Here is a 12,925-nt window from a genome sequence, read left to right on the forward strand (position 1 = left end):
GCCACTATTAAAAACATACTGTCCAAAAGTGAAGCTGAAGAATGTGTCCATGCATTTGGTATTTCAAGGCTGGACTGTAGTAATTCTTTTTATTTAGGAATCCCAACACCTTTGTTATATTCAAAACACTGCAGCCAGAGTTCAGACGAAAATTAAAAAGATAATCTTTTGCCATTTTTAGTTAAAAAAATTCTTCTTCTAACATAAAGTCAAAAGTAAGTTATAAGTCTTTACAATCATGTTGTTTCAAGACTTTAGAACGACATGCTGTTGGAACATCAGACCCGGGTTGACAAGTTATTTTACATAATTATTGAGTGCGATCTAAAAAGCCAAAGCAACTTTCCAAAGTTTACATTAGATAAACAAGGGGCAGCACAGGTGAGAAGGATTTGTATGGATAAAAGAGCGAAAAAATAAAGCACATTAACATGTCCTGGCTTTACTTCTTTAGGTGATATAATTGGTCCTATCTCTTAATCTTTTCTCACTCATGGACATAGTTATTGGCTAAGCCTTTATTATAACTTAGTCTTTGTACTTTCTTTCTATCTTATCTATCTTCTAGATCTTGATTCTGGCTCAGAGCTCATCTGCACTGCTGTGTTTTTATGGTTGAAGAAGTCAGTACCGTTTACCTTTATCTCTCATAGAAAGCATAACAGGATTAATGCTTCTCTATTCTTTTTGCATGTCTGCACAATAAAAGAATCCCCCACTTGGTCTCGGAAGAAGGCGGTTGACACTGTGCGTGGTTCTGTTGAAGGATTCTTTCTGTTAGAGGGAAATTTTCCTTTCGACTTTTACCACACACAGGCTTGGTATGAGATTGCTGCAAAGTCAGGGACACAAGTGACTGTCTTCAGCAAGTTACCACATGCTCATCCAGGAGGAGTTAATGCTGCAAGGCAATGATGAGATACAGTCTCCTGGAAGTCCTTAGAAAGACACCTTTTAATCATCTGCACTTGTAATAGTTGCTTGTATCCAAACCGTCCTATTGTTACACAACACCAGGCAGTTGAAAACTTAAGCCCGTCACTGCTGCTGTGTTGCTACCTTATTTCATGTACTCCCTGAAATATATGTATAACTGAATCAATTTGTGATTCTTTTATACATATAAGTAGAAGTTAGCATAATTTTATTATCTGTTTTTTTTTGGCTGAAGTCATAGTTTCATTGTCAACCAATGCTGGGTTACCCAGTTTAGCAATAAAAAATAACAGATCATGCAATTCCTCTTTTAGAAATAGACAAAAGCTTCATCTGAAAATAGTTAATATTTAAACAAAAAAAAATAGTTTTACTTTTCACCTTCATTACAATAACTTTGTATTATTGGTATCAACAAAGATAATAGAAATATTTCATAGTGCGGAAATCCATGCATGACAAAATCTACAGCAAAACAAAAAGGTTTTAAAAGAGATCATCTAGGATTTTGGAAGGGAGGTTTTGTTAAAAGATTATAATAAGGTTATTTCTTACCTCCAGTATATATTTCCTGTTGTGTTTTCATTTTATATAAATCCAGATTCCTAGAAGCTAGAACTGATAGGGTCTAAAAACAAAGGTGCTTGCAGTTATAAACAGCGGTGATGTTTTGAAGACTAGACTTTTTTTTTTAACATCAAAGCCCACAATTTTCTTGGCCTTTTTTGGGCTAACCCTCTACTTTAGCCCCTGAGCTCTTAAACAATAAATATAGTGAGAAGGAAGACGTACAGTATGGGTAAGAAATTAACTGGTTATAACATTTTAATACAGCGCCACTTTAAAAATCTCAGGCCATCCTTTTGAGCGTTGATTATTTATTGCATTCATAACAGTCAAGTTAAAAAGGTAGACACTCCTGTGATTCAAAGACTAAAAAATAATATAAAAAACAAAGGAACATTTCAAAAAGCTGAACTATGAAATGGTGATTGTGTTATCGTGCACTGTTTGCTCTGTTTTGGCCGACCCATTCTGATCTGCTGCTGGCTCCTCTACCATTGCTGACTTCTTTGATGTTCCTGTTCAGATTTTAGGGGGATAAAGAAAAAAATTGAATAAATAAGAAGGATGACATAATAACTCTTTGTAAACCTTAATCTACCGTGTTTAAGGATTCTTGTCGCAGAGTTACCTGTAAGGTAATTTCTGTGCATTCGATGAAACAGCAGGAGACCAATGAAGAGGATAAAACCGATGCAGGCGATTATCATTCCACACAGCAAAAAGCTGTAGCTCCCCGCAGTTTGTATGATCTGTTGATAAGACAGCACCATTAAACATAAATCCAAATAAAAACTTACGTTTGCCGATAAAGATAGAATTCTTCTCATGTGTAGATTATCTGTAAACAAATAAAACTTACAGAACCAACTAGAACCTGCATCACCATCTCTCCCATCCCTGCACTTGTCACCAGGACTGAGGTGGCACATCCTGCAAGAAAAAAAAAAGAAAAAAAGGTTACTATTCCATTTTCCTTTCAAGTAAAGTGTTATCTTTATTTAAAGGTTTTTCTATACCCTGGTAATCAAGAATATCTTCAGTGTAGGCAAGCATACAGGGGAATATACTGCTCAGGAAAAGTCCACATAAACAGGTTCCAACAAAGAGAAAGATGCTGCTGGTGTAGAAAATGAGCAACATCAACACTGTAACAATAGCTCCTGCCTGAAAAAAAAAAAAATAAACTTTAGCCCATTGTTACTTGTAACAGAGTTTAAATCTGTGTCCTTTATTGTGTTTCCTGTGTACCGGTATTTATTTTTTTCATCTGGATATATTAATGTAATTTGTTGATCAATGTGCAGTAGAAAACTAACTTCCTATACTGTATACGTTTTGTCTAATATTTAACATGGTGGTGGCAGTATCATGATTTGGGGATGTTTTCTCTGGCAGCATAATGAACGTCGTGTGAGTTTTTTTTTTTTTAAAGACAAACAGAGCTAATTACAGGACAGTCATTTAAAGAAAGGAAGTAGGGGCTGCAAAAGGCTTGAGACTGGGTCAAAGATCACCTTCCAGTTGCTCTAAACATACAGCCAGAGCTACTATACTCAACTGCTACAGCTCAATGTATATTTACAGCATATGAAAAAGAAAATTGGATGATTATTAAACAGTTAATAGTAATTAATTCACAAAGTGACACATGCAGGTATGACTTTAGTTATTTATGAATATATTCCACTTACAGCTCATAAAAAATAAAACTTTTAAAATTAGAATATTACAACCGACTAAAAAAGCCTTTCAATACAGAAATGTAGGCTCAATGAAATGCATGTTCAAAACCCGCCTAGGGGTTTTCATTTTCAGTAAGTGCTGATTTATGGATAGGACAGTATAACCACAACCTATCTCTGACTTAGGTCCTGTGATTGCTCATGAAAATTAATCTTCACAGGTGTTCTTCATTCAGTCTTACTGAGGCATACAATATGAATGGTATATGTTTCTGTCTCTCGATGGTTGCAAGAGACAGCACCCAAAAGATTTACAGCTGTAAATGCATTGAGAACCATTTTACAAAGCATGAGCTCAGCAGGATGAAATGAAATGCTCATCACAGTTCCCAGACTTCCTTAGTGAAAAACCTTTAAAACCATGTATCTCTTTTTGGAATTGCTAGTTTATGTTGGTTTATTACACAAAGAAGTTTGTTATTTAAAAAAAGAAAAAAGGGGGGAAATATTAGTGCAAGGTGCTGCGCTGTATTATGAGATAGTGTGCCACTAATTTCTTAATTTCAGCTTACCAGGTTGAACATCAGTAGTCTCACTGGTTGGAAACGATATGAAAGAGGAATGGACAAGAGTCGTCCAGCAGTGATTGCGGCCCAAAAAATACTAGCCAGGTAACCGGCTGTCTTGTTCGGCAATGACATCGGTGGAGCCACTGCGTAGGTATACACAAAGCCGGCATATGCTCCCTGTGAAGAAAATCCAGCATCTTTCATGTGCCTTGCATTCTATCTTTTATGGGATGCATATCTTGTAAAGACCAGTAAAAGTTTATGTGGAAAATAATGAATGGGAAATGAATACAGTGTAATTTATCAGCAGCCTTCACTCACCACAATGCCATCGGTCATAAAGAGCACCATCCCTCCAAGGATATGAATCATAAAGAAGGATACTGGCAATCCTCGCAAGTTATCATTCTGACAGCAGCTGAAGATACTCCCATGACCTGTGGGGGAAAAAAAAAGAAGTTAGAAATGATATATCTTATGCTTGAAGTAGCATTTATTGTTTTCTTTTCATATTCCCTGACAGAGCTTTCAATGAAAGTGTCTGTAATTTGTAAAGGAATATGAGATGAATTATAATAAAAGAAAAACAAAAAGTCTTTCCAGCATATACCTCCGGCTTCATGTTCCTTCTGCTCCAGGTCCGGGCCCCCAGCCCCCTGCTGGGTCTCCATTGCTAGTTCATCCTTGTCTAAAAGACGTGGAGTGCTGCCAGGGCAGCAAGGGAGTAACTTCTCCCGATACATGAGATATAGCACAGCAATGGGCACAGGAAGCTGAAAGAGCAAAATAGAATTATTTCTATCAAATAGAAAAAACATAAACTAAAATAAATATAAAAAGCCACTAATGAATGACTGCTGAGTCTCTTACATTAATAAGTGCCATGATCCAGAAAGCGTACTGCACAATGGGCTCCTCTTTCTCCCCTCCATCATGTGGCAGGTGGCTCTGAGTTGTGTTGTGCTCCATAATCGGACTGTGTCTCAGCATGCTCCTGAAATGATGCATGATCTCGGTCTCATTCCCCGTATGATTCCCACAGCCTGTTTCGGAGAGGAAAGGATCTGCAATCAGTGGGCTCACCAGGGCACCGAACCCAATGAAGAAGTGCAGAGCCTGCAAGAATATATAAGGACAATGTACAGTCAAAATGCTGGAGTTTTTGAACAAAAACTGCATATCTCTATCTTCTATTGTTTAAACAAATGTCTCCTTGCTGATAAAAAAATGGTAGATATATTTTACCTGTAAGAAAATAGCTGAATCCCTTTGATAGATGGTCACCAGTTGAATGTTTGCAATGGTGTCGATAATACCCATTGCAAAACCAGAAACAGCCATGGCAATAGCCAGTACAAGGACATTATTGCATACAGGGATGATGGCGAATATTACAGAGATGAGAAGAGCTGAGACAAATAGTGCAGCTAGAGCACTGAATAACCTTTAAGGACAAAAAGGGATAGAGAAAAATACAGTTAAAGAGAAGGAGAACCTCTTGCAGCTCACTTGTTTTGTGATACATACGTTCTCTTGAAAATCCCACCAATAGAACTGCCAATCAATAAGCAGAACTGCTGAGCAAAGAACACCCAGGTAATCTGACTAAGTGTTGAGTTTGTTTGACATTGCAAGTCCAAAATTGTAGGTCCAAGAAAAGCAATGCAGAGTCCAAAGCTGAAGAAAACGCTCCAGTAAGTCAGCGTGTGATGGGCATTTCGCTTGAATAGAGTTACAATCCGCTCATCTATGAACATCTTGAGTATAACTGACAGCCAAATATATTTGTTGAATATTACAGGTGGAGTATGCCAATGAAGATCTGAGGTTCTATAGAGTTCTGCTGCGGTGAATTTGGTTTATGGATCTCTTTTAAAGCATCCAGGTCTCTCCCTTTTTACATTGCTCAACTGAAAAGGATGTCCTCGAGTTAATGGATGAAAGTTGTTTCCTCCAACAATAATATGCCAATCTGAAAGGTATCAATGATTGACTGAGAAAGAGGCTCTTCGTTGAAATGCTACAAGAAAGTTAACAATTGTGTGTCAGTATCTGAGTCATTTTGATGGAAAATCTGATACAGGAAGGAACAACACAGATTTCTCATGTACTGCATGATCTGATTTGATAAATGTAAATAATTCAAAGGCTATATTTGGGAATGATAACCATCATGACAGATATGATCAAAAAAATTTTCATTCATTCATTTTAAATTTTAAATTTAAAAAAATCCATCTGTTATCTCAGTGGTATAATCCCTCAATAAAAGGGTGGAAGCATTTCAAAATGTTATTTTGTATTTTATTTCTTTGAAATTAAAACCTCCCCTTAATAACTAAATCTTTTTAACAACTTCCCGGTTACCACAACTCTTACATGTGCTGTAAAAAATGCAGAACAGAAGTTTTATTTTAATTCCATTTACTCTCATTTAATCTAAAATTTTCTGGATTTATGTAAGACAGTAATCCTGATGCTGGTTCACCTTAGCCATCTTTAAAATAGGAAAGGAAGAATAAACCATTTACTTAAGGTTGGTGTGGTTTGTCCTACATAAGTCAGAATAGGCTTAAAGAAGAAAGCTTATTGGCTAAACTTGCCCACATCTGTGATCAAAGAAACCACCTCAAATTTTGGAAACAATCATTAGTAAAGAAAAATGCTGAGTTCTTTATTAACATACAGTCCAGATGGATCCGATGTAATGTAGGAGTCCAACGCTACAGAATATCTTTGATGCTGTGAGCCTTTCTAGTTTCTAGCTTAGAGATCAGTCTTGTCCAAGTATAGGACAACAGCTCTAAATTCATCAGTCTAACAGGAGTCCTTAAAGTCAAGGGTTGTTTTAGAGCATAGCTCACACAGTTTTATTAAAAATATATATATTTATGTACTAATAATTTATTCCTCAATGGATGAATGCATTCAAAGAGCTAATTGAGTAAAAAATTAAATCAAAACAGTGCAACCTCATTTCACTGCATAAATGAATCCTTTTCTAAGGTTTCAATACCTGTGAACAGCATAGTACTGAACCAAATGCAGCCAGATAAATAAAATCCACACCATAAAATCCAGTTATTTATGACTATTCTAAAAAGCTTGCAAAGCGGTTACACTTAAATAAAATAAGCTAAAAAAAAGTAGGTATTTTAAGTAGTGCTACCCAAAGGTTTATTTTTAAAGTACACCTATAGCAGAGTTTAAGCAACTAAAATAATTAACTATTTAGCTGTTGTCTTACTTTAGATGTACACATTTGTTACATGCCTAAAATATTCATGAATCAATCAAAAACTGATTCCAATCTTCTAAAACATTGGGTAATCCAATTATAAATAAAAACTAAAGGTAACAACACAGTTTAAAATGTTTTCTTTTCTTCAAAGATCGTGTTTAATGACATCCACAAACATCATGCTGTAAAATCAGCAATAGAGTAAACACTTCAGAGGTATTTCAGCCAACTTTGGTAAAGTACTGGCCGACGGCCTAACAAAATCCCTAACAAAATTACGTAAACTTTACAATAAAGAGTACATGTGAAAAAAACAAACAAAGAAACAATATGAGCAAATAACGGTCCAAACAAGAGATTGAAAAAGCCTCAGGTAGGTTCTAGAGATCCTTAAGAACTATGTGTCTGTCAGCAATGATGCCGTACAGTAGACACTAAAGGGAGAACTGATTTCGACCGAGTAGCACATCTTCATGGACAACAGGCAGACACTTGGACCAAGGACAACTTTTAATTTCATGCTGTTCACTCTATATTTTCGTTAGAAAGTAAAATCAAGATATTAGATTCTAGATTACACAGTAATAGCAATGTAAAAAAAATATTTCATAGTCCCATTTCTGTCATCTAATACACGTTCTTCACATTTAGTGCTTCTTTATAACAAATACTGTAGGAGCGACATGCTGACTATAAATTCTAGATCTAATCTAAGATATTGGGCTGCAAGGTGGGCCGGTGGGTAGAACTGTTGCCTTGCAGAAAGAAGGTTTCTGGGTTCGTTCGGATGCACGGCCCGGGGGTCTTTCTGCATGGAGTTTGCATGTTTTCCCTGTGCATGTGTGGGTTCTTTTCAGGTACTCCAGCTCCCTCCCACAGCCCAAAAAACATGACTCCTAGGTTAATTGGCTTCTCTAAATTGTCATTAGGTGTGAGTGTGTGTGTGTGCATGGTTGTGTGTCTTTGTATGTCTCTGTGTTGCCCTGCAACAGACTTGCGACCTGTCCACGGTGTACCCTGGCTCTTGATCATAGACTGCTGGAGATAGGCATGTTGTGACCATTTGCTCTCTGTGTTTATTGTGCATATTTAACACAAATGTTATTTTATACATCTTATATAATTCAATAAAAAAGAAGCAACTTATAACTGTGCATTATCATTACCACTACAGTGTAGTGTAGTTATTTTTGCTTCTTCAATTCAAATAAAGTCATATTTTGAGTTTTTCACAATTGAAGTGACTTTTACTTCTCAAGCACAAATCATAATAACAAAATCTTACTAATCTAGTAAAGTTAATTCATATAGAATAAATCTGGACAGCTACTGTGTCTCAAAGCACTAGGAAAGAAACAGTCAGACAAACTCTGAGCTGGTTTTCATGTAAAAAAAAAAAAGGATGAAAGAGACTACATAGTTAGTAACAGCAAAAGCTGAACTCATAGCAGAGGAAACTGTATCATCTATAATGGAAGTTGCTGATGGCATCAGCCCAGCTGATTCCTCCCTCCAGGAATGGGGTCACAGCTAAACAGAGCTCCAAGAAAGATGGAGCTGAAATAACACAGAGAATGCAATGTTAGAAGTTGAACTAACAAAAAATTCAGAAATAGAAAGTAGAAGAACAGTGAAACAGTATGATGAACAGTGGTCCCTATGTCCTCCAGCAGCCTAAGGCTATAGCAGCATAATTAAAGAGACAGTTAAAGATAGTTTAAGCCACTGTAACTATAAGCTATACCAAAAAGAAAAGTTTTAACACTAGATTTAAAAGTAGATAAGGTTTCTGACTCACAGACTAAAACTAGTAGTTGGTTTCACAGGAGAGGAGCGTGATAATTTAAAGTGCTTCCTCCATTTCTACTTTTAGAATTTCTAGAAAACCACTGATAAACATGGAAATTGAGAACAAAGTGCTCTATTAGAACACAAGGAACAATCCGATTTCTGTTAAAATATGGAGACTGTTTTCTTTCTGTATATGTGAGAAAATTGAATGTTAAATGTTATTCTGGATTTAACAGGTGGCCAATGAAGAGAAATGCTGGTGAAGATTCTCAGTCATTCAGGTCATAGTCATTCTGAAAAATGTAAAAAAAAAACAAACAATCCACTGCAATTTGTTTCCATGTTTTAAGACGTCTCGCTTCCCATCATGAAATTCTCTTTAATGCCATCCCTTTCAGAGACATAGACAGGTATGGGGTACAGTTTGAATAAAAAAAAAAAAACGTCCTCGATGGGAAGCGAAACGTCTTGAAACTTGGAAACAAAGTCCAGTGAATTGTTTTTGTTGTTTTTTTTTCAGAAAGAGATAAATATGTTTGTAGTAACATAACTATGATATTTTGTTACTTGGAAATTATGTGTTACACAGGAGTAAATTGGCAAGTTTGTTTTTCAATAGTTAAGCAAATTAATTTATAGTTCCATTTGTGATAATGTATAAGTAAGGGGTACATTGAATTCATAAGAGATGGAGAATGGATGTTGCATTCATTAACCTGAACAAAGTTAAATCTATGTACATTTGTGTGATGGAACATGTATCACCTGTGGATACAGGGTTACTTTATCAGAAATGGTGTCACTGATTTGGAATGATTATAGTGCTCCTATGATGAATCAAGAATTTGATAGCCTTTGTTATGTGTTTTTATCCATTCACTGTTATGCTCCAATTCCAGTCTATCAGGTTCCAGTTTTTAACATTGCAAATTAAGTTTTTTTATTTCATCTGGGTTGTTTTCATTTCTTTCAGTGAAAAAATAGTTTATTTAGTTTATGTTCCTTTTTTTAATGTTTCAATTTTCATTAATCTAAATGTCTGCGAGAGAACATGTACATAGGTTTGTATTAGATGTTATTATGGCAATCACACCATTGCAAACTCGACTTTAAAAAGTGGACTTAATACCTAATCTATTTCATGACCAATAAAAGAGGAAACTCTTCTGCTGTTTATGACCAAATATGGGCATCTGCCTAACTCTTAAAAGAGGCAAAAAGAACCATAGTCCTGCAGTTTTTTTTCTTAACTTGGAAGTTTAGTTTATTCATCTTTTGGGTGATGGTTGTGAAAGATTGTTATAGCAACTTATTGACATCAATCTTCAACTGTTCTGTCTGTGCATCAGGTAATTCTGATGCCAGGTCATTTCCTTATGCTAGTTGACGGGTTCTTATCTTGCTTCTGTGATTTAATTTGCCTAAAACACAATCGACATGAGTCTATCAGCATTTTTCAGCTGCATTAAAACACAACAACAACATCTTTGCTTTCATTTTATGCAAAATATGTCATTTTTTCTTGAGATTGTATCTCCTCCAGCTGAGATATCTTTCAGAGTCAGCCAAGAAAGGCCTCCAGCTGTGTAACTGATTTGCCAACAGTTGAACATGTTGGTTATGTTCTAAACCCTTAGAAATATGTGTGTTTTTAAAACAGACATTCATTAACATTTGCTTCCTCCCCTGGAGATACAGCAACATAGGTAGAGCTGTCTTTTTAACTGTCAACCAACATTATCATGGAGAAAAGTGTTAAAAATAAACAGCAAATTTGGTACCTAAAGTAGGCCATTTGTTTCTGAACTGAAACATACCACTTTTCAACATCTGGAATTTTAAAATTGAATGTAAATGAAAAGCATCAGTAATCTATAATTTAAGCTCTGCGTTAAATTCAAATTTAAGACATAACATTAAACAGAAGAATGTAATGTTCCATCAAAAAAAAAGGAACAGTTTCAGCTTTATGCCATGATTGTTTTTAGATTTTCCAAAATGATTATTCTCCAAATAAGTTAAGGAAGATCTGTTATTGTAATTTTTTTTTTAAAGAAACATATACAAAGTTCCTGTTCATATATTTGTGGATAGTTTCAAAGCATTATAATGGCATATCTCTCACATGTACTTCTCAAAATGCATGTTAGATAAATGAAAAAGAGAATGTTAAATATTTACTGTGTGACACCTCTGACCACAGGGAAGTCAGTTTGAACATCTCAGTACACATTCATGCTGTTGCATCATTCACAGAATGTATTTCCTGAAAGCAAACAAATGCTTTTAAAAACCCAAATCATTTAGAATTAATTGTCAAATAAGAAAATTACCAATACCAAATATTACCCAGTGAGATAAACACTTCAATAAACATTGACTGGATGTGACTTATAAGCTCTCTTCATCAGCACAGAAATTTTTCCCACTTGGGTATTTTTTTGTAGAAAGACTTAAAATGACCAATAGTCATTAGTCAAAGTCTTAGTCTTCAGGATGAAAACTATTATCACTTTTAGTCACATTTTAGTAATTACGTTATGAGATAGTTTTAGTCGGTTTTAGTCTACTAAAACGTAAAAAAGTTTTAGCCTAGTTTTAGTCAAATTTACGTTACAAAAAACAAACAAAAGACAGACAGTTCATGCCTAGATACTACAATTGCTGGGTATAGAATGCTATTGTGCAGTTTAACATTGCTGTTGGGCAGAAAACTTTGGTTTATAGAATTCAAATAAACTTGATTATGAATTAAGGCCCTACTTTATACAGAAGTGTATACAAGTGTATACAAAATATAGCAGATCTAGTTCAACACATCATATTGGTTAATATTACAGACAGACAAACTAACAAAATCTACAGTTAAGGGATGGTTTTAGACATGCAAGTTTCCCATCCCATCCCATCCCAGAGCAAATACTTCCTGATCTACTTTGAATTATGCATTACACACAAATCAATCAATCTTCATTGCTCCAAAAATTTTGGCAATTTTGGCTTTATTTCTTCATTTTGCCCTTTGGTAACTGCTGCTCAGGGGTCAAAGTAGATTTAAATTCACAGGGGTCTGATATAAAAAAAAAATACACAGAGAACCTATATAATTGCCTTGTAATTCTGTGGCAATCCAGACCTAAATTGAATGAATATGTTAACTAATGTGTTGACATATTTAAAGGAAAATATTTTAAAGACAATACAAGGAAACATTAACATCATATCCAAATAGATAGAAACAAGAACAATTAGAGAGTAACATTCAAAGATCTATGTATCTTTTCACCTGGCTCTTTAACCAAAAATAAACAATATGAAATTAAATATTTCTTTGGATATAATTTAGGGATTCCTTTTGGTAGAAATTAAAGAATGTTTAGCATAACATCTTGTGAGCTGGAAGAAATAGAATCTTGATAGTTAGACAAGGGAATTCTTTACGCTTGGGAAAGGATGATCAGCCCCATATAGTTTATTAAGCAGTATTTTCTCCCACACTGTTTACATTTGATCACTGCTGCACTTTATGGAATGGAAAAGTTAATTTATTGTCTGAATAGCTGTACTAAATTAAATTTAAATAAAAAAATGTTGGGATAAAATAAAAGATGTCTAAGTCTAAGAGCGTGGTAAGAGCTGCTGGGAGCGAACCATCATTGTGGAGCGACTGAGCAGACTCTGGGCATGCACAAAGACGCATTTCTGCACAAGCACAGATGGAAGATTAGTTTGTCAGAGTTCAGCGCACAGTAGCCGGACCATTCCTGGGTAGTTTTGTCCCCTGCTGCTGCTATGCCATGATCCATCTATGGTAATGCATGACCAAACAGGACGCAGCAGCACGGCTAATAGTGCTTAGCTTGTCTTACAGATAACAGCACAATGATGCATTTAAAATGTCTGACCGACCAAACTCAAAAGTCAAACCAATTACTCGTCATGTTTTCGTCATCAAGATCAATGTTTGGCACGTCAGTTTTTGTTATCGTCATGAAAAAAGGAGCGCCAATTAAATAATTTAATTTTCGTCATCATTGACAAAAACAACACTGTCTCCATAACTTATGCCATACCAACCAACCAAGACTACCCAACCACCCAGAGGCATGGGCCAGTGTTGCAGGTTAGCAAAGACCTCA

The 12,925-nt window shown here is 35.4% G+C and overlaps 1 protein-coding gene across 1 annotated transcript; it reads right to left on the bottom strand.

The window, feature by feature from the left end:
* Positions 1-77: 77 nt before the first annotated feature.
* On the bottom strand, positions 78-5,511 carry mfsd4a (major facilitator superfamily domain containing 4A). Its single transcript, XM_015373461.1, has 10 exons — positions 5,282-5,511; positions 5,000-5,198; positions 4,625-4,870; positions 4,365-4,527; positions 4,076-4,191; positions 3,758-3,931; positions 2,520-2,667; positions 2,363-2,433; positions 2,132-2,252; positions 78-2,018 (listed from the first exon to the last, which is right to left on the bottom strand). The coding sequence occupies exons 1-10, from the start codon at positions 5,509-5,511 to the stop codon at positions 1,915-1,917; spliced, it is 1,572 nt and encodes a 523-aa protein (XP_015228947.1). The 3' UTR covers positions 78-1,914.
* Between the last annotated feature and the right edge of the window lie 7,414 nt (positions 5,512-12,925).

This window comes from Cyprinodon variegatus, unplaced genomic scaffold, assembly GCF_000732505.1.
Source record: "Cyprinodon variegatus isolate N-32 unplaced genomic scaffold, C_variegatus-1.0 Scaffold87, whole genome shotgun sequence".
Lineage (NCBI taxonomy): Eukaryota > Metazoa > Chordata > Actinopteri > Cyprinodontiformes > Cyprinodontidae > Cyprinodon > Cyprinodon variegatus.

Excerpts from the sequence above, each read along its gene's own strand:
- mfsd4a (XM_015373461.1), bottom strand. The coding sequence starts at position 5,511 with ATGTTCATAGATGAGCGGATTGTAACTCTATTCAAGCGAAATGCCCAT. Across the intron at positions 2,253-2,362 it reads TGCAGGTTCTAGTTGGTTCT|ATCATACAAACTGCGGGGAG; the intron begins GTAAGTTTTATT and ends TCTTATCAACAG. Across the intron at positions 2,019-2,131 it reads GCACAGAAATTACCTTACAG|GAACATCAAAGAAGTCAGCA; the intron begins GTAACTCTGCGA and ends AAATCTGAACAG.